Here is a 23,520-nt window from a genome sequence, read left to right on the forward strand (position 1 = left end):
TTCATGATAAGTCAGGAAATCATAAAATTCTTGATATTGAGCTTAAGCTGTAGAGTTTGTTTTGACCAATCACAATTGATATTATTTTTGAAAGTTCATTTTTAATTGGCTGGTAGTGAAAACTCAAGATCGGACTTGAACTCTGAGTTTCAGGATATCCATGCATGGCTGACTAACATTATTCCTAGAGGAACAGTTTTCTTGATCAGTTCTAAAGTGTTAAGGTCTCTTGTTCTTACAATGCTTACAGCCTTTCTTTCAAATAAAAGTATATTGAAATTAACATAAAAATTACTTCTAAAATTTACACAGTCAAAACATTGAATGCAGCAAATGAAATTCCATCATTTGCATGACAGATTCATAACTTTATTCTCCTCAAAAGTTGAAAACATTTGGTTCAAATATGTATTTACTGATATCATTTCATTCTAGATTTGAGGAAATCCATTTTGAACTCCCAGATGACGTACCTGAAGGGGTCCTTATCCTTGATAGGACAGAGAAGAAGAAAAGGGAGGAGCTACCTAAAACCTTTCAGATCAGTGTGCAAACGGGACCAAAGGATGAGATGGTTGCTATGGCAACCATTAAGATGGAGGATCTGTATAAAGAGGTTGGGGTTTATTCAGTGATTAAATGAGGATACAGTGCACACAAATTTGGAACATTGTCATATTATTATGAAGAATGCATAGCTTGAGAAATTTTGCACAAGAAGTGAATCTTTTCAAACAAAATATGGAAGAACTTACTGATAACAAACTCTGATTTAAGTAAATCATCAGATACAGTATAAAACTAATTTAAGTTTACATGCATTAAACTGTTAAACTGTGCAGTTTTAAATATGTGACAGTTGAACAAATTAAACAAATTCTGTTACTATATTTGTAATAACATCTTAGAAATATCTTCATGAGATTGTAGAGTCACATGATAGGTTATAGAAATATTGTCATGAGATCGTAGAGTCACATGATAGGTTATAGAAATATTTTCATGAGATCGTAGAGTCACATGATAGGTTATAGAAATATTTTCATGAGATTGTAGAGTCATATGATAGGTTCATGCAAGATATCTTCTATGATATGCCGAGGGGCCAGCTATATATTCTATGATATGCCCAGGGGCCAGCTATATATTCCATGATAACCCCAGGGTGTCAGCCCTATATTTATAGGTTACTGCATTTGTGATCAGAATTCCAGAGGAGGATGAACTCAGCAAAGCTGTATCCCTGCTCATAGAGAATAACCCCTCTGGTGGGATTTCATTATTTGACTTTCATTCTTGTGCTAGATTTTTATTTTTCCTTTCATCAGGACCTCAAAACAATCTACCTACCTGAGCCTCATGGTGATGATAATGTTCCAAAGATTCCAGGTGACATAGAGACAGACTCCATGTCAGATGACGACATTGAGATAATTCTCCCTGATGAAGGAGATACAAAGGCATTTGCAGTCCCAGACGATCTATTACAGGAAGTAAAGCCCTTGTCATTCCCTCTATATTCCATACATTCTGGGGCTGGCAGTGTTCACAAGCCATGTGGCATTCTGCCCCTTGTGTTCTTCTATGGCAAACGAGCAAGGCCAAGTTCCTATAATAGGCAAGTTGGTAAGTACATGAAAAGATTTTTATTTTTGTCAAAATTAATGAAAAAAGGCTCTAATATGGTAATGTTTGAGTAATAAGAATGGCATAAATCTATCAGATAGGATACCATTTTCTATTTGCAAAGTAAAAATTTGTGGATGCTATGTTTAGTGCTATTAAAGAGGATTGTTAGTTTATACAATGTTTATAGTTGGCAATGTGCCACCATTTTTCTTCTTAGACTGGTTCTGTAGATATTGCTGACTCCACTTACTTTTGAATTTTATTACAAACAGAATGAGAATTTAAGAATCAGTCTGTGACAAAACAAAATTCGGAAGAGAATATCAGTGTAAACCTCATACAGGCTGTCAAATATTACTTTAATTAATAGCACTAAACTTTAGCATCAATGTATTTTTATCTTCCAAATTGGAAATGGTTACCAATTTCATAAATAGTTACCTATTTCTTGTTTATTACTCAAACACTGCCATATGAATTAAATATATGCACAAAAAATGCCAGTATTAACTAATCAAAGATGTACTATAGAAGATTGGTTTCAGACTAAATTGTGTAAATTCAATGGTGTGTTTTTATGTGCTTTCTAATTATGAATATTGACATGCAGCAGTACATTTATGAGTATGCAAGATCCAGGATATTTTTTTGTATCAGGAAGAGTAATGACCCCTTTTATTTCAGGTACATATGGAGTTACAGAACTTGTGTTTGATCTTACTGGCATTAATCTTAATGTAACCACTAAAGAAGCCCTTCACAAAGAGAAGTATGACAGAGCATCATCATCACTACGATTTACACCAGAGATGAGAGAGGTGGCATTGTCAGCCATTGTTTTTTCTCCAGAAGCATCAAGACCATCATCAACTCCTGAGGAACTACCCTCACCAGAGAAACCAAAGACTCCCATCCGAACCCCCTCGCCATTAAAGAAAGAGGTCTGTACAGTTTGGACTTGAAAATCAAAACTTAATCTGTAATGAAGAGATTTCAAAATGCCTTATAAAAGAGAGAAACCCTTCTTTTCCTAGTATACTGGAAGTTATTTTAGATTATAGCTACCAATGCAAACTGAAGTTTGAACTTCATTCTGATTGGTTCCATCAAACAGAATATATGATTGGTAAATATTGTGTTTTGTTCAAACAATTGCCTTATGATTATATTTTCAGTACTTCTTTTCAGTCAAAATCTAAATATTTTGCTCTGCTGGTCATGGACCAGAAGAGCTTATTGGATAGAGTTTATTTTGTCCATCATGTGTTATCACTGCTTCTCTTAAGCTACTTGGAGGATTGCCATGAAATTTAACACACACATTCATCCAATGGTCTAGCTGGTCCAAAATGAATATGGTGCTGCATGGACATCCAGTAAGGCTGCCACAACAGCAGCCATATTAAAAATCTTGTTGTTCTTACTCCTCCTGAATGGATGGTCATACCAATGTTGGGTTTTAGTTTAAAGACTTCTTATGAAGCCTTGTTGGTCATCAATGAAAATGCTGCTGATCTGGCATCCAAAATGGCTGCCTTGGCAGTCATCTTGGAAATATTGTTATTGCACCTGAAAAGAAAATTGTATTGACTTATTAGCATGCGCTTGCTCATTATATGGATGTTGATTATTTAGATTTTCATTCTCATTCTGTGGACATTGATTACTTGGATTCATGTGTTCATTATATGGATGTTGATTACTTCGATTCACATGCTTATTCTGTGGACATTGTTTATTTGTATTCTTGTGCTCATTCTGTGGACATTGATTATTACTTGGATTCACATGCTCATTCTGTGGATGTTGATTGCTTGGATTCCCATGTTCATTCTGTGGATGTTGATTGCTTGGATTCACATGCTCATTCTGTTGATTGCTTGGATTCCCATGCTCGTTCTGTTGATTGCTTGGATTCCCATGCTCATTCTATGGATGTTGATTGCTTGGATTCACATGCTCATTCTGTTGATTGCTTGGATTCCCATGCTCATTCTATGGATGTTGATTGCTTGGATTCACATGCTCATTATGTTGATGTTGATTGCTTGGATTCCCATGCTCATTCTATGGATGTTGATTGCTTGGATTCACATGCTCATTATGTTGATTGCTTAGATTCACATGCTCATTCTGTTGATTGATTGGATTCACATGCTCATTCTGTTGATTGATTGAATTCACATGCTCATTCTGTTGATTGCTTTGATTCACATGCTTATTCTGTTGATTGCTTGGATTCACATGCTCGTTCTATAGATGCTGATTACTTGGATTCACATGCTCATTCTGTTGATTGATTGGATTCACATGCTCATTCTGTTGATTGATTGGATTCACATGCTCATTCTATGGATGTTGATTACTTGGATTCACATACTCTTTTTATGGATGTTGATTACTTGCTTTAATCTCTTGGTGTTATTTGATTTTGGTGATTAATAAAATCCCATTTGACTAGTTTATTTGAATGACTTGATACTTACCATAAATAACATTCTAGACTTTGAATCCCGAGATTCCAATGTTAATTTTGAATAATTTGTGTGGTAATATCAGGCAGAATGCACATGCAGATATTTTTATCTATCAGTGAGGATACTTTAGCTCATAGGTAAAATCATTGGTTTAGTTAGATTCACAAATGAATCATAGTAAGTACAGCATTATCTCATATTATCTCATTATAACACTCACCATTATAACACTGTCTATGGGAGCCATAGTATAGCACGTAACAGTGAGACCACTTTATATGGAAGTAGATGATGCATATAATTTTTCTACTGAATAATGAAATGGGATCCATGACAATGTTTACCATATGACAGGAACTGTGTTATAATGAAAGGCCTAATAGCAAGGGATGCTGTATTATGATTTTTGGATCGTACTGCAATGCAAAGCTTTTGTGGACCACGTAAAATTTATTCTTTATTTTTCTGTTTCCTGCAGGAAATGATCCCTAAGTTAGAGTATGACAAAATTGTTGAAAAACACAGTCAGGAGCTACATATGATTCAGGCAGAATATGAGTAAGTATATTAAATGACCATGTTATATGAGTAAGTATATTAATTGACCATGTTTTATGAGTAAGTATATTAAATGACCATGTTATATGAGTAAATATATTAATTGACCATGTTATATGAGTAAGTATATTAATTGACCATGTTATATGAGTAAGTATATTAATTGACCATGTTATATGAGTAAGTATATTAATTGACCATGTTATATGAGTAAGTATATTAATTGACCATGTTCCCTAAAATATGCACACCCAATCTTATAACTGTCCCAGCTGTCTTTTTTTAAAGTTTTCAGGCAATTGGCATAATTTCCTTTAAAAATGTTTTATTTATCTGTTTTGATGAAAAATTTCTGGTGGAATGTATGTTTTTATTTGCTGATGATTTCAAGTCTTCTTTTTTTTTAGTATAATATATACTGTATATAAAACAGCTTCAGTTCTCCAGCTTGAGTATTGCAATTATAGTTGGCTTCTAACAGACCCAAGCCAAATGTAGAAAATGACAGTGCCATGTTTGACAAGTCACCATTGTTTAGACAATTTTAAGTGTCCTTCATGTTGCGTGTATAGAGAACATTGTCTCATAATGTATTTATTACCAGATACACACAAGATTTTGTTCTTATTTTACTGTTCTCCTAAAAATCTGCCATAGAATTACATGAAAATTTGGAAGCATCTGAATATCCTATATTGGGAAGTAACTGTTATTTTGATCTATTATCTTTTATTTCATTAAAATGTTACAAAAATTAATCCGATTATAAAATATCTCTGAAAAATGTAAACTTTGCCATTTGATATTTAATGAAGATCTGAAATGTACCTCACGATGATGTTGCATCCATAACTGACATTTGATTAGGTCATAGTTATGAAAAATTCCCACATCTTGCAATGGAGGAACAATGTTACACTTCAAGTTAACAAGAAGCTTGTATCTTTTCTTACATAGCTCTCTGTATGACACTTTACTTTTTGCTGTGCTGATCCAGACAAATGCCATACTCAAAATGGCTGCCTTTTGTAAGATACACTTCATTTATTTAAAGGACATTTAAAGTCTTTTTTATAATGTCTTGCATTTAGTTTTTGCTGATATAAATTAAGTCAGTCTTTTCAGTCTATGCTAATATTTTTGCAATTTTATATACATGAGAGAAGGTGTTAAAAAAACCTACCCAGGTATGAATCACACTTTGATGCTACTTTGATAAAGTGATAGGGGTAGGGCATATTAATATTATTATTATACTGTGTACTATTATGACTGACCCTTAGTATCTTGCTGAGGAAGGCAGGAGGGGATACTAATATTAGTGTTATCATACTATGTACCATAAATATGACTAACCCTTTGGTTTACTTATGGCCACAGCTCATAGTTTATTTGTGCTTATAGATTTTTGAAGACTTTTCTATACTGTTAGAAAATTGTGTTCTGTCTTTTTATTTTCTTAACAAACACTAATTATATTGCCCCTATCCGATGGAATCGAGTGCTGTTTGCAAGGTGTTAAAAACAGAATGAAGGAAGAATGAATTTAAAATGAATTTTATAAGGTCCCTGCATTCTTTATTATGTCTGATAAGTGTCTGGACTATGACTAGTATGAAAGGTCATGGGTGGATTGAAGCTTTTCCATTTTATCAGTATACTCCTGAAGAGGAAATTTATCAAAAAAATTAACTTTTAGAGTGAATCATGATTATTGACCATCAGTCTTAGAGAAGATTGAGGTTGGTACATTTCATCTGTGGTGTACATTTCATGTTTAGAGTTTGTCCATGTCATCTGTTTCATGCCCTCTGTGATGCTGATGTTACGATTTGCTTTGTATTACATACCTCTACATTTTTTATCTGGCATGTGATACAGCTTGCCATATCACACTCCAAGATTTGAACTACTTAGGTGTCTTCTTTGACATATCATAGATGTTTTTAGACAGTGAATCAGACTTCTTATAAATAAATCCCAATTCATTTTTAGTTTAATTCATACAATGCATGAATTGCACATATGCAAAAATTTGGTCCTAATTTACATTAAATATCATTTATACAACATTCAAACTGTCTGCTGTACGTTAAAAAAATTTAAACGTCCCATTTAATGGAGATTTATTTATTCCAAATTAGATACCTCTGGCCTTTAAAAGCTATTTACCTAAATTTATATGCATTTGACCTTTAAAACTATTTTTCCCTACATACATAAATCTGACCTTTAAAGCTATTTAACCCAGTGTTCATACATCTGACCTGTAAAGCTATTTGCCCTAATTTACATACATCTGACCTTTAAATCTCTTTAATTTATAAATAGTAAAATTGGTTATGATGACATCCAATGTGTCAGTGCATTTATTGATCCCATCAGATGTGTGGGTGGAAGAATGATTTTAGTGCAAGTGCGTCCACATTTTAGTTGTGAAAGGCTAATTAGAGATAATTATCAGGGGGAGAAAATTAGTCATGTGTGTCTGCCTGCAGGAAGCGTCTGCAGCAGTTACAGGAAAACCTTCAGGCAATGGAACAGATGAACATTGAACAGCAGCACAGGATCCAGTCTCAAGTTGAAGAGTTTACTAAGTCACGGCCAAAATCCACAGATGGCCGCAGATCCAAAAGTCCACATGGGCAGACTGTAACACTGATCCTCCAAGATAAGCCATTACAGAACCAGGGAAAACCAAAGCCACCTCAAAGGTAAAGTAAAAACTTAAAAAGCCACATCCATTGTCAGTTACATTTTGTCAGATACCTTATGTGTGATTTAAGGAACCAGTTTAAGAATGTGGAAGGGGTATACCTGATACAAGGAAATAATGCTCCTTACTTGCTACCAAAAAATAATGGATTTTTTTTTCTTCAGAAGCAATATAATATTAATTTATATCTAGCTAATAGAAGACTGAATTCCAAAATGGTTTTTATTGTATTGCTATTAGTGTGTATAGTGATTTTTTATGGTGGGCACCAAGATGGGTCTTTTTCTCAAAGGACGCTGTATCATTTTCATTCTGGCTGAATCTTATGCTTGGATTAAATATGCAAATTATGTATTTATATTATGCTTTGCTTATGCATATGTATATTTATCTTAAATAAAACAGTATATTCTGTGCTAATTTAATTATATATGCCTGCATGATGATTTGAGTATGTATTCTCATTTGAACAGGAGATATACAAAACTCGTAAACTCTGTTAATTGGGACTGACAAGGATCATAATACAAGAATTGTGTATGACAGAATAAGCTGTTTCATAGCTCATTTCCTCTCTTACAGAAATGTGTGTATGACTCGCATCAAGTGTCGATGAATAAAATAAAAATCTGTGAATTTTGGGAGTGGATTTGTGGGAACGGAAAAGTCATTTGACAAATAAGGAAATATTCTAGTGAGAAATATAAAATATTACACCATAGGTATTGAAAGATTACACTTCTAGTGATATATGTGCAGTATTTTCCTCACATTCCATTTTGTTATTTCTGACTAAGATTTACTGCCATTTGGGAGGTTGGGCACACTGGCAATTTACTGCCACTTGGGAGGATGGGCACACTGGCAATTTACTGCCATTTGGGAGGTTGGGCACACTGGCAATTTGCTGCCACTTGGGAGGATGGGCACACTGGCAATTTACTGCCATTTGGGAGGTTGGGTGATTTGACAGAGAGTGGTGAGATGTAGGGAAATGACCATCCATTTTGGTTTTTGTACATAACTTTAAGTTCTAGAAATCAGATTTCAATAAATTTTGCATGTATCTTCCTCTCAAATAAAGATAAAAGTTTTTATTGAATTTTGTTACAGTGGGTTGAAGGTCAAGGTCACTATAACCCAATAGATTCTTTACCTTTACATCTCTTTTGCACACACTAATATAAGTCCTAGTGGACACATTCACTGATAAGTCTGTATACTTTTTTCTTGAAGGAAAAGCTGAATCCTATCGATCTTGGGTTCATTAGCTTGATGGTCAAAGTCACTCTTGTTTAAAAAAGATTTTTCCTTCGCATTTCATTTCTGCTCTTAGGTTCTTGCATATTGATTACCAAAAAGTTGTGATTTTGGGCCTGATAATTTTGGGTTTATTAGCTTAAATGTCAAGGTCACTGCTGTCAAAAATAGATTTTTCCATTGCATTTTGTAAGTTTTAGTGGATGATATTGCAATCAAGTCATGTCTTCCTCATAACCAGAGGAAGAAGCCTTTTAGATGTTTGGGTGATCAGCTTTAAGATCAAGGTTGTTCTTACTAAAGTAGATTTTGCAAATGCATTTAACTTCTGATCAAAAGTTTAAATTCTAATACACAGATTTATTGGAATGTATATATGTTTCTCCATAACACAGAAAGGATGCTTATTCCTTTTTTGATGTTATTTGTCTGAAGGTCAAGTTCATTTTCCCAAAAAATAGATTATGGTTTCAAAATTTTACTTTTGCATTTCAAAAAATTCTACAAAATGTGGAATGTTATTCTTTTAAGTTCTATGTAGAAGATTATACATATGGGGTTGGGGGTGGGTTTGGTGGGGGTTAGCTGGTCAAGGTGGGGTTACATATACATATGGGGTTGGGGGTGGGTTTGGTGGGGTTACATATACATATGGGGTTGGGGGTGGGTTTGGTGGAGTTACAGATACATTTGGGGGTGGGTTTGGTGGGGTTACATATTCATATGGGGTTGGGTTTGGGTTTGATGGGGTTACATATAGATATGGGGCTGGGGGTGGGTTTGGTGGGGGTTAGCTGGTCAAGGTCATTGGTTCGACAATTCAGTTAAAGATGGATGTTTTTATTGCTTGGTCATCATGTTCCATTTGAAGTACTCTTGACTTTGTTATGTGTATGATTTTGATCAAAATTTGAAGTTGCACTGGTGCTGATTACAGATTTTCAACTGAAGTGTGAAGTAAAAAGGATGGATGCATGCATGTATTTGAATTAACTTTATACATAGATACCAATTTTAGTGGTGTCAAACATAAACCAATAACTCAAGATGACAGAGAATAAGTGATCAGTCTATGAAGATGATTGGACACCCATCTTCCTCCATGAACAAATATAAGCACCATAAAAAATATAATTTCAAAACTATGAAGAAGAAAGAATTTACGGTAAACATAAAGACAGACAGACAGACAGATAAATGTATTGGTAGAGAATAATGATCAATCTGTGAAGACAATAGGATACACTTCTTATCCAGTAAGCAACATAATTTTATTTCTAAACCATGAAGACAAAAAGAATTTACAGTAGATGGAAAGATAGAGAAATAAATAGATGTTAAAGATAGATAGATAGATAGATAGATAGATAGATAGATAGATAGATAGATAGATACTACTTAGATAAATAGATAAATAGATAGATAGATAGATAGATGGACGGATGGACAGACAGACGGATGGATGGATGGATGGAAAAGTCACAAGTGAGAGTACATACACATGTTCCAAAGATACATATATTAGCTACCTTTGTACAATAAAGAATTATTATTGCTCATTTTACAGTTCTGAGGGAGAGACTCCCCTAGTCCAGAAAGTCCATGCCCCAGCACCCCCTCCCAAGCCCAAGAAGTCCCATACCATGCCACCACGGGTCAGCCAGCCTGCCAAAGACAGCTCTGGTGTTCCTGTTGATGTAAGTGCTTTTAATGGTGTTGATAATAGCTCTTACCACTATGTAATTATGGCTATTTTGTGCATTCATTTCAAGTTTCATTGGGTTTTTGAACCTTTTATGTGTATTACCTTTTCTAAAGGGTGCCCTCAACAATTTATCCACCTTTGGGTTTAACTCCTTAAGAAAACTAGGTTTATATTAAATAAACCATGTTTTGAGATGGTGACCATACTTTAGACTTGAGAAGGATTATTTACCAAAGTTTCATCAGGAGACATGGATAGGCCAAATAACCCAGACAAGTTGGACTCAACCAAAACAAACTGGAATCAACCACAACAAACCAGAATCAACTAAAACACACTGTGATCAACCAAAACACTGGAATCAATCAAAATACACTGGAATCAACCAAAACACACTGAAATCAACCAAAACAATCTGGAATCAACCACAACAAACCAGAAGCAACTAAAAAACACTGTGATCAACCAAAACACTGGAATCAACCAAAACACACTGGAATCAATCAAAACCCACTGGAATCAACCAAAACACACTGGAATCAACAAAAACAACCTGGAATCAACCACAACAAACCAGAATCAACCAAAACACACTGTGATCAACCAAAAACACTGGAATCAATCAAAACACACTGGAATCAACCAAATCACACTGGAATCAACCAAAACAAACTGGAATCAACCACAACAAACCAGAATCAAATAAAACACACTGTGATCAACCAAAACACTGGAATCAATCAAAACACACTGGAATGAACCAAAACAAACTGGCATCAAACTGGAATCGACCAAAATAAAAGAGAAATTAAGCTGAAATGGGGATGTGCTGATACACATAAATAATTTAAAACTTTTATGGTGCAGTTGAAAGAATAATCAAATATGAAAATCTCTGAGAATAATAAGGAATTGTGAAATCGGTTAACAAATGTAAATCATCGGATTAGAGTGAAAAAATAAAATGTGGGAAATACAGAATTGTAAAAATGACCTTATCTTGGATTATATTTTTGTATGGATTACACCAACATTTTGGTGCTGTTCTTTCAGAACCTTTACAGTGTCAAGGGGCATCTGTATGATGATAGTCATTTCTAGTGAGGAGAAAGTTTGATCTGTCACATAGATATCTTTATATTTCAGCAGTGCATTTTACAGTGTGACGTTCATTTCAGCTTGGTGTATTTTATATTGGTTCATTTCAGCTTGGTGTATTTTATATTGGTTCATTTAAGCCTGGTGTATTTTATATTGGTTCATTTCAGCCTGGTGTATTTTATATTGGTTCATTTCAGCTTGGTGTATTTTATATTGGTTCATTTCAGCTTGGTGTATTTTACATTGGTTCATTGCCTCATATATCAGGGTATCCAGGGACCATATATTTATGTCAAATGGAATTTGTTTAAATGCGAGTAACACAAAAATATGGATCAGGACAATTACTTAAATCCTACGAATCATAAAGTATGTGCTGACATTAATATCAGGCAAAAATACTGCGAGCAATTGCCCAGTAGATATCAGCTGTACATCATTGTAACTGTACATCTGTGAAGCATTTTATTTTGGATTATATTGCTGGGAAAATCTGTTGATGTAATCAGTATTTGCTGCAGTTCAGTAGCATTCTCACTTTTATTGGAAAGATGATTGATGCTGATTACAGTGTTTGTGAATGTTGTAGTCTTACCTTGAATAAAGTTGTAATGGGTTTTGTTGGAAAATGTGGAAGTAACCATAACTGGGAGCTAAATTTCACCAAATATGAAAAATAACTGATTTTCTGCATGAGTATACTACATGCTTTCCAGGCCAGTTGATCTGACACAGATACGCTGTACCTACAAGAGTTAGAATTGTTTAAGCAAACTTGATTTTATTTGGGGATGGGGAAGAGTGGTTGCTTAGAAGTATTTCCACATTTCCTTTAAAAAAAGAGAGAGAGAGACACACACACACACACACACACACACACACACACACACACAGACACACCACTGCTGAACCTACCCACTCTTCTGACAGCAACAAGAAATGCCTTTGATTGAACACTTAAGGCAATAAAAAAAAAATTCAGATTTGTGTCTAAAGGTTAGTAAAGTTTGATATGAAAATAATGATTCTGCACATCAAACTGAGTTAAAGGCTGCATACCATGTCCAAAAGTTGAGAGCTTTTGATCAGTAATTTCAAACGTGAACCATACCATTCTAGTGCCATTCTAGAGGGCTATGAACCATTCTAGTGCCATTCCAGAGGGCTATGAACCATACTAGTGCCATTGTAGAGGGCTATGAACCATTCTAGTGCTAATCTAGAGGGCAATAGTGCCAACCTAGAGGACTGTGAATAATAATGTGGCCAACCTAGAGGGCAATGAGCAATACTAGTACCAACCTAGAGGGCAATGAACCATACAAATGCCAACCTAGAAGGCAATGCACCATTTTAATGCTAATCTAGAGGGCAATGCACCATTCTAGTACTAATCTAGAGGGCAATGAACCATACACATGCCAACCTAGAGGGCAATGAGAGATACTAGTGCCAACCTTGAGAAGAATGAGCAATACTAGTGCCATTCTAGAGGGCAATGAGCCATACTAGTGCCTGTCTAGAGGGCAATGCACCATTCTAGTGCTAATCTAGATGGCAATGAACCATACTAGTGCCAACCTAGAGGGCAATGAGCCATACTAGTGCCAACCTAGAGGGCAACGAGCCATACTAGTTCCCACTGTTATATATATTTGATTTAATTATATCTGATTTAATTGTTTGTAAATTTTAAAATCTTTTTATTTTTTTTAAATTTCATTATATTTCAAAATAATGTTTGCTAGGAACTCATACTTTTTCCAGAAGATAGTTCGACCTTGACTGTTCATTTTAATAAACACTAAATGTTGACATAGATCTTGACCTTGATTTAAAATTAGCAGCAGTCATGTATATAAGTTCAATTTTTATTTTAAAATAAGTGCTTGTTGTTGAGGTCATGATGGGACTACGTGGTTTAAGATGTAAACAATTTTTTTTTTTATTTCTTGGAGTAAAATGATTGGTTTTCGTCAGGGTCATGTTAGGCATACGTGATATAAACACAATTATGTGAGCTCCCATTTCAATTTCACAACCTGGGGAATTTTGAAACGGCATTTTAGAATACGATATAACCTTTGTTTTGGAGAAATATTCTCATTTGGGCTTTTACACTGGAAAGTGTTTTGTTGTTTGGAGTTTTTACAAATTACTTGGATTCAAAAGGATTAATTCTTTTTTTCCTGGAGATATAAGTGTGCTCATACAAAATTCTTGAACAAAGACATCTCTCATAAAAAAAAAATTTGGATTTCCAAAACCAGAGTGATATTTCTTGTTCCTACAAGGAACTGTAGACTTCAACACACTACAGGTTACAGCATACGTCATCGTCTTCCATCTTGGATTCTTCATCAGGACTCAAACTTGAAATCATTAGAACATTTTATTATTAGGACTTCTAAAATTTTATTCATGGATTATTCTTGGATTATTTTTGGATTTGATTCTTAAAACCATAAGTTCATATTGTTTCATTTTTACTGAATTTTTCCAGGGAAATAAATTATTATATTTTTCAAAGCTTGTTGTTTTCACTCTTTCTTGTGTTATTGTTTATTTGACCATAAACACGTAACACCACCACTGTAATATTGCTAACCTATGGGGCAATTAGCCATACTAGTGCCAACCTCAAGGGCAATGAATCATAGAGGGCAATGAGCCATACTAGTACCAACCTAGAGGGCAACGAACCATACTAATGCCAATCTAGAGGGCTATGAACCATACTAGTGACAACCTAAAAGGCAATTAAATATAAGATGGGCATTTACAGTACTCTTCTTGTTAATGTATTCATTTATATATAGTTATAGAATTAAAACTGGGTCCCTGAGTGGCCGAGTGGTCTAAAGCGCTCTCCATTACAGATCACTGCCATCTCACCTCTGTCTGCATGGGTTTAGTCTCGGATTCAGCTAATGTGGGTATGTGAGAAAGCTTGCCAGTAGCTTCTCGTGGGTAGGTGGTTCTATCCAGGGTTTTCCTGAGTGTTCCTCCACCTTTAATCCTGGACACCATGTATAGCCTATCGTGTGCTGAAAAATTGCATTAAACCCTACAACAACAACAGAATTAAAACTGTGTATGGATGGGGTTTCATGGTGTTGTTGTTGTTGTTGTTGTTGGAGTTTAATGCCATTTTTCAGCACACGATAGGCTATACATGGCAGCCAGTATTAATGGTGGAGGAACAACCTGGGAAAACCCTGGAAAGAACCACCGACCCACGAGAAGCTATCAGCAAGCTTTCTCACATACCCACACTGGCTGAATCTGAGACTTGAACCAGTGCAGACACAGGTGAGATGGCAGTGATCCGTAATGGAGAGTGCTTTAGACCACTCGGCCACTCAGGGTCCCCGGTTTCATGGTGTGGAAATCACATACTTTATTTCAGTTATGCATGTTTTTGGTAATGGAGTGAATATTATTATTCACTATTCTGAATGTTTTATATTCAACAATCTAAAATTGGATGGGTAGTGGAATCCTATAAAAAAGTGCTCTCTTACAACCCCTCACCCACCCCTGATCAAATAAAAAATAGCTTCCAGGTGAAATCATTTAACTTGATGATTTATTATTCATCAGAAGCCAGTCTCTAGCTGAGATTTGTTTTTCACCAGAAGCCTGTCTCTGGCTGGGATTTATTGTTCATTAGAAGCCAGTCTCAAGCTGAGATTTATTTTTCACCAGAAGCCTGTCTCAAGCTAGGATTTATTATTCACCAGAAGCCAGTCTCAAGCTGGGATTTATTGTTCATCAGAAGCCAGTCTCAAGCTGAGATTTATTTTTCACCAGAAGCCAGTCTCAAGCTGAGATTTATTATTCGCTAGAAGCCAGTCTCAAGCTGGGATTTATTATTCACTATAAGCCAGCCTCAAACTGGGATTTATTCACCAGAAGCCAGTCTCAAGCTGGGATTTATTCACCAGAAGCCAGTCTCAAGCTGGGATTTATTCACCAGAATGTATATAAGCTATGTAAGCTAATTTGCAAGTAATAAATACAATATACCTGAATAATATCAGTTATACAATCTGTTCATGAAGTAATAACTTGGAAAAGCTAGCCCTTGTAGGTCCATGTCATGTTTTTTTTTTTATTATAATCTATGACAAAAACATTGATGACAGATTACATCCATGTTGGTCTGTAAGGGTTGTACGGTTACACTGCAAATGTCTTAGTCAACTCTAGCATTTGGAAATTACTCTCTAAACTGGTCAAGATTTTTGTGCAAGAATCCATGGAAAATCTTCCTGCACCAGCTGGGATTTATTATTAACTAGAAACCAGTCACAAGCTGTGGTTAAAGACATTTGTGTTGAGGGCCTTAACATCATATGTGAAAATAGAGTTTCTTTTAATTTGGCACAGAGCCTGTATAAACAAGGTGTGATGAGGCTACAAACACAAAATAAGAAATAAATAAGAGCAAACAGTGGGACAACACCCTCATTAGAATACCAGATTTCTTGAAATTAGATGGTATTCATTGATATTGAAGTCTTAATTTGGTTAGTACTTGTAAAACCATATTAAATCAGTAAAATTTGCTTGCAAGGTAAGGAATTTAGAACATTTATTTGAAATCCATGGGATTGGTGATTTTATTTTACTATTTAACCAGATATACTTTTATTGCAACTATACAGTTCCTGGAACGATTAGCTTATTTTGAGGAGCTGAGTTATCGACACAAGCAAGATCTGAATGATCAGACCATAAAGGAAATCCAGGAGGAGATGGAGAAAAAACTTGCAAGTCAGCATAAACTTAGCCAGAAAGAGCGTGAAATGTATGAGGCATTACGAGGTATGTGGCACAATACAGATGTTGTGTATGTGTGTACATATTTGTGTGGTTCTGTGTATGTGTATAATTTTGTTTATGTGCATGAAAAACATGTAAGTACACAATACTATTTGTAACTGAATGTGGGTTCTTTTACATTTGTTTATGTGCTTGTGTGTGTATGTGAAACATGAAAATAAATGTTGCTGACATTGCTGTCTCTTACAGTACAAAATGCCTCAATATTCTGATTGACATGACATAATACTGGTAATCAGACTATTGTAATAAACATACAAAATTAAAAATGCAAACAAAAAGTTTGATCTCACCAAAAATTTAATCCAATAAATGCCACCGTAGATTAGTGATGAACATGTATGTCACAAATATGTTGAAGGTAATACTAGTATATTTGTTACAAAATGACAATATTTACTATAGTTAGTGGTAAATGATATAATGCCAGTCTTTTTCTATGATAATTATGTATATAGCTAATTTGCAAGTAATAAATACAATATACCTGAATAATATCAGCTATAAAGTCAGTTCAGAAATAACCTGGAAAAGCTAGCTTGGTAGGACCAGGTCATGTTTTATATATAGTCTACAATAAAACCATTGATGACAGATTACATCCATGTTGGTCTGTTAGTGGTGTACGATTACACTGCACATGTCTTAGTCAACTTTTGCATTTGGAAATTACTCTCTAAACTGGTCAAGATTTTTGTGCAAGAATCCATGGAAAAACTTCCTGCACCCTAATCATTTCATATCATGGACTATTTCTAATTATGGATCCCTTGTAGCAGTTTACATAAAAACTATAAACATTGAAGGTTTGTACAGTTTGTTTTCAAACTGGATGATAGCTTTCACTAGCAATAGAAAAAAATGATGTTATAAGCTCATTTTATATGGACAGTATAATGGTAATATTAGTAGTATTGCATCCAAGGTTATAGTTTGATGTTATTTCTAAACCAGCTGACGTACAAGATGTATATTGTCTATCCATCTATAACTGGCAACCAATTCCAGACATTGCAGACCATGCAAATCATACAACTTCTGAACCTGAGATTTTGAGTCAGCCAGTCACAAAGAACTTTTATCATGAAACATCACTTTTGGCTGGCTGAAAAGTATAAACTCATTTTGTTTGGCTGAAAGTACAGTATAAACTCAATTTTATACTCAAGCTCAGTTTTATGATCTCAGATCTTCTATTACACAATTATCAGCAGGTAGGGGTCTTAGCCCTTGTTAAGTGCAAGTTGCATTATAGGTGGGTAAATATAATGATTGATTACGATCAAGGACTTTCCGTTACTGGCCTATATTTATTGGCTGTAACACATTATGGATAAATACAAAGACTGATTAAGACCGAGGGAAAATGATAAATGATTAAGATCTACAGCTGGCAATGATAATAGTGAATAATGGTTATTGATTAAGATCTAGGACTGGCAATAATAATAGTAAATATGGTTATTGATTAAGAGCTACAACTGGCAATGATAATAGTGAATATGGTTATTGATTAAGATCTAGGACTGGCAGTAATAATAGTGAATATGGTTATTGATTAAGATCTACAACTGGCAATAGTGAATATGGTTATTGATTAAGATCTAGGACTGGCAGTAAGAATAGTGAATATGGTTACTGATTAAGATCTAGGACTGACAGTAATAATAGTGAATATGGTTATTGATTAAGATCTAGGACTGACAGTAATAATAGTGAATATGGTTATTGATTAAGATCTAGGACTGGCAGTAATAATAGTGAATATGGTTATTGATTAAGATCTAGGACTGGCAATAATAGTGAATATGGTTATTGATTAAGATCTAGGACTGACAATAATAATAGTGAATATGGTTATTGATTAAGATCTACAACTGGCAATAGTGAATATGGTTATTGATTAAGATCTAGGACTGACAGTAATAATAGTGAATATGGTTATTGATTAAGATCTAGGACTGGCAGTAATAATAGTGAATATGGTTATTGATTAAGATCTATGACTGGCAATAATAGTGAATATGGTTATTGATTAAGATCTAGGACTGGCAATAATAATAGTAAATAAGGTTATTGATTAAGATCTAGGACTGGCAATAATAATAGTGAATATGGTTATTGATTAAGATCTCAGCCTGGCAATAACAATAGTGGATATGGTGATTGATTAAGATCTAGGACTGGCAATAATAATAGTGAATATGGTTATTGATTAAGCTCTAGGACTGACAATAATGATAGTGAATATGGTGATTGATTAAGATCTAGGACTGACAATAATAATAGTGAATATGGTTATTGATTAAGATCTATGACTGGCAATAACAGTGAATATGGTTATTGATTAAGATCTAGGACTGGCAATAATAATAGTAAATAAGGTTATTGATTAAGATCTAGGACTGGCAATAATAATAGTGAATATGGTTATTGATTAAGATCTTGGCCTGGCAATAACAATAGTGGATATGGTGATTGATTAAGATCTAGGACTGGCAATAATAATAGTGAATATGGTTATTGATTAAGCTCTAGGACTGACAATAATAATAGTGAATATGGTTATTGATTAAGATCTCGGCCTGGCAATAACAATAGTGAATATGGGTATTGATTAAGATCTAGGACTGGCAGTAATAATAGTGAATATGGTTATTGATTAAGATCTACAACTGGCAATAGTGAATATGGTTATTGATTAAGATCTCGGCCTGGCAATAACAATAGTGAATATGGTTATTGATTAAGATCTAGGCCTGGCAGTAATAATAGTGGATATGGTGATTGATTAAGATCTAGGACTGGCAATAGTGAATATGGTTATTGATTAAGATCTCGGCCTGGCAATAATAATAGTGAATATGGTTATTGATTAAGATCTAGGCCTGGCAGTAATAATAGTGAATATGGTTATTGATTAAGATCTACAACTGGCAATAGTGAATATGGTTATTGATTAAGATCTCGGCCTGGCAATAATAATAGTGAATATGGTTATTGATTAAGATCTAGGCCTGGCAGTAATAATAGTGGATATGGTGATTGATTAAGATCTAGGACTGGCAATAATAATAGTGAATATGGTTATTGATTAAGCTCTAGGACTGACAATAATAATAGTGAATATGGTTATTGATTAAGATCTATGACTGGCAATAATAGTGAATATGGTTATTGATTAAGATCTAGGCCTGGCAATGATAATAGTGAATATGGTGATTGATTAAGATCTAGGACTGGCAATGATAATAGTGAATATGGTGATTGATTAAGATCTAGGACTGGCAGTAATAATAGTGAATATGGTGATTGATTAAGATCTAGGACTGGCAATATTAATAGTGGATATGGTGATTGATTAAGATCTAAGACATGCAATACTAATAGTGAATATAGTGAATAATTAAAGTCATGTGCTAGCAGTTACTAATCAGTTTACTGGTTGCAGTACATAATGGTTACAAGGACTCCAGTGCTGTGACTGTGTTCAATCATGTTTCATCTTCTGTTTTCATTCTGATTCCAGATGTAAGTCTTCCTGCCTTGTTTATGCCCCTGAAGACTGGTAATGTGTTTAATCCAAGGGCACACCTGTATTTCCATCCAACAGGTAATTGTTAAATAAATGAAGAATCTTTCATGAATGTTTATTAACTGTGAAATTTATGATATGGCTTCAGTAACATTATAAGCAGCTTATGGCATAATGTATTTAATAAAGTTTCATTGATTTTATATCTAAAGAATTTTTCATACATTTTGTATCAAAAGATGTTGAGATTTGTTTATCACATAACTGCAGAAATTTTGCATTGCTCAGTAATGCTGCTAAGCTGAAAAACAATATTTACAACATGGAGTTGTTTTGTATTTATTTTTTTTGTTGCTTTAAAGTGATCGTTAACAAAACTTGCAGACATCATGGAAGATACCTTAACCTAAATTTGACAAACAGAAAGTCACTGTGTTAAATTACAGTTGCAAAAATGCAGTTACTAAAGTATCACCAAGAATCAATTAGATGGTACTCAGTATGCATCATGGAATGCCAGTAACATTAAAAATAAGCATGTCTTCAAGAGATGCGTGGACTATATGTGCCGATAATAACCATGTTACATGTGTATAACATATGCTCAACTGGAGAAACAACTTAGACACATATATTCCATCATTTCATTTACTGGTATTGCAAGACATCTAAGACATTTCTCCACATAATGTAGTGGTTGATCGGGGTGCACATTTTACACAGATAAAGTAGATTAGGATGCACACTTTACACATTAGGATGCAGACTGCTCCAGTGGCCTAGTGGTTAGAGCATCTGCCTTGGATGCGGGAGGTCATGGGTTCGATCCCCGGCTGAGTCATACCAAAGACTTACAAAAATGGTACTAACAGCTTGGCACTTAGCATTCAGAGGTTAGTGTTAGGACTGGTCGGCTTGGTGTCATGATAATGTGACTGGGTGGGACATCATTCTCCATGTCTGCGGCATGATGCCCCAGTGCTAGACATCACTATAAATTGCCACACTGCAGACATCATAGCGATATGACTGAAAAATTGTTAAAGCTACATTTAAAAAACCCAAATCACATTAAGATGCACTTTTTACACAGGATAAGTACATTAAGATGCACAGTTTACATATGGAAAGTACAGTAGGATGCACACTTTACATATGGAAAGTACAGTAGGATGCACACTTTACATATGGAAAGTACAGTATAATACACACTTTACACAGGATAATTACATTAGAATGCACACTTCATACAGGTAAAGTACATTAGAATGCATAGTTTGCACAGGTAAAGTACATTAGGATGCACATTTTACACAGGTAGAGTACATTAGGATGCACACTTTACACAGGTAAAGTATGAGTTTTTCCCATAAACAAGAAGCTGTCTTATCAGTAACATAGATCTTGATGAGTCACTTTTAGACTTTATCTACTTTTCATACCAAGCTCATAATCTTTACATAACAGACAAAAGGCAGATTAAATGATTAATTGATAAATTTTCATCTTGCAGGTTCCTCTGACATGCGATTGACACAACCACCATCAGTATTTCAGTTACCTCCCCTACCAAGGAATGTATCCTTTAATAGCAAATTTACTTTGTCCATATAACATATTTTTCAGATATATTAACAGTTTCTTATAATGAATGAAGAAATAAAATATACGTTGAATTTTATATTTTATGTATCAGAATATATTTCAGAAAGTTTAATATTTTCTTGCTGCATTTAACAAAGTATAAACTGTCAGATTCGAAATCCAGAAAGGTGTTAGGTGAACTGTGTGATTCTGCAACTGACATTTACCAGTTTATGAAATGAAAAGAAAAGAAAAGTCTTAAAATTGCCATCCTAAACTAATTTACTATTGTCTTTGATAATGGTGTGTTTTGTCTTTTTTTTTGTAAGACTTTCAGAAATCTGGCATATGCATAGGATGCACACTTTACTCAGACAAAATACATTAGAGTGTTCACTTTACACAGGCAAAGTACATTAGGATGCACACTTTACACAGACAAAGTACATTAGAGTGTTCACATTACACAGGCAAAGTACATTAGGATGCACACTTTACACAGACAAAGTACATTAGAGTGTTCACATTACACAGGCAAAGTACATTAGGATGCACACTTTACACAGACAAAGTACATTAGAGTGCACACTTAACACAGACAAAGTACATTAGAGTGCTGACATTACACAGGCAAAGTACATTAGGATGCACACTTTACACAGGATGAATACATTAGGATGCACACTTTACACAGGATGAATACATTAGGATGCACACTTTACACAGGCAAAGTACATGTTGATTATTGCTACTAAAGAATTGTTGAATATTCTTCCTTGTTTTGAATCCGCTATTTTTAGCATCTAAAAAGAAGCAGTCCTTATGTTAATTGATTTACCTGAATGATGAATCATAAACACTTAGACAACCATTTAATGATAAGGTTGTGAAAAAGAAAGAAGTATTTGCTTACATAGGCAAAGAAATATTTCATTAACACATTACCCCATGGAGATTTTTGTCATTTTTGCCTGAAAATCGAGTAGGAAACACGTTTTGAAAGCTATTTCTGAATACATCCGAAAACACCAACTTCCAATAAAATACTGCCTTGTTGTGTTAGAAACATTGTTTTTCATTGGCTATTTGACTCATCATGAGCAGAAGGGTAAAAGTTGGAATTCTTTTTTTTTTTTTTTTTTTGCTAAACAGACCCATTATTTTTGTATCAAGACCACTCTTTATTCCAAATGCCCATCTTATGCTACTTTTTGCAAAGGTTCATCTCTCTGTTTGCAGTTCATACCAGTTTGCCTTAGATTTGAGACCAAAAAGTCTAAAATCTGGACACAAAATCGGATTCTGACCAAGGACGAAAAATGAGGTTTTTCCCTCTGTATTTTGTAGTGCAACTAGAAATTCCAGATTATTTGGTATCATTGTAGAGCTACAACAGTCTAAATTTCTATAATACCACCCACTTTAGTGTATCATGCATGACCATGACGTTACAGAGCTCAGCAGTAGGCTACTACCTCCTGTCATGTTAATGTGTTAAAGGTTCTCATAGGGATCTTCGCAGATAAATCTGAATCTGGATAAAAGTCAACTTTGTAGAACACTTAATTCTACAATTTATGCTGAAAATATCTTTATACAAGGAATTTTGTATCAGCTATCACAGTAATTTCACCAGCTCCTTTTGTTTTGCAGAGAGAGAGAGAGAGAGAGAGAGAGAGAGAGAGAGAGAGAGTTTCAGATTTTCCCAAAACCATGGTCATAACATACCTAATTCATAGTGAGGGCATCTTCAAAAAAGGTGTTGGGACCATTCAAGTAGTAGTATTCTGATTATTAACTTTGAGAAGGACAAAATAAGTTGTTTACTATTTAACATTTGTTTTCTTTTGTAGCCATTAATAATCAAAGTTTACTTATGTCCCAAACTAAATGGAATCAACAGCATTTTGTCGCAGAAAACAGGCATTGTTAAAAATAAGAATCTATGTCTATTTGGAGACTCTCTCATAACATCCATGTTCTAGCCTGAATTAGATATTTGATCATATGCAGGATGTATCGTTAGAAATAAGTAAAAGCTGTAGCAAAAAAAATACCTCCGCACATACATCACTGGAATTGAATCTGTATATTGGAATTGTAGAGG

The 23,520-nt window shown here is 34.4% G+C and overlaps 1 protein-coding gene across 3 annotated transcripts in view; it reads left to right on the top strand.

Annotated features, from left to right (window-relative positions):
• LOC149786870 (uncharacterized) overlaps positions 1–23,520 on the top strand; it is a 65,151-nt gene that overhangs the window by 33,805 nt on the left and 7,826 nt on the right. For all 3 annotated transcript variants that reach the window (XM_089977376.1, XM_089977378.1, XM_089977377.1), the window contains 9 exons: positions 436–616; positions 1,329–1,626; positions 2,314–2,570; positions 4,585–4,664; positions 7,163–7,378; positions 10,208–10,337; positions 16,117–16,276; positions 19,824–19,907; positions 21,343–21,407. In XM_089977376.1, the coding sequence (XP_089833502.1) occupies positions 436–616; positions 1,329–1,626; positions 2,314–2,570; positions 4,585–4,664; positions 7,163–7,378; positions 10,208–10,337; positions 16,117–16,276; positions 19,824–19,907; positions 21,343–21,407 (1,471 nt within the window). The remainder of the gene's footprint in view (positions 1–435; positions 617–1,328; positions 1,627–2,313; positions 2,571–4,584; positions 4,665–7,162; positions 7,379–10,207; positions 10,338–16,116; positions 16,277–19,823; positions 19,908–21,342; positions 21,408–23,520) is intronic.

The sequence above is a fragment of the Sinohyriopsis cumingii genome, chromosome 12, assembly GCF_028554795.1.
Source record: "Sinohyriopsis cumingii isolate HCF-2022 chromosome 12, ASM2855479v2, whole genome shotgun sequence".
NCBI classification, from domain to species: Eukaryota; Metazoa; Mollusca; class Bivalvia; order Unionida; family Unionidae; genus Sinohyriopsis; species Sinohyriopsis cumingii.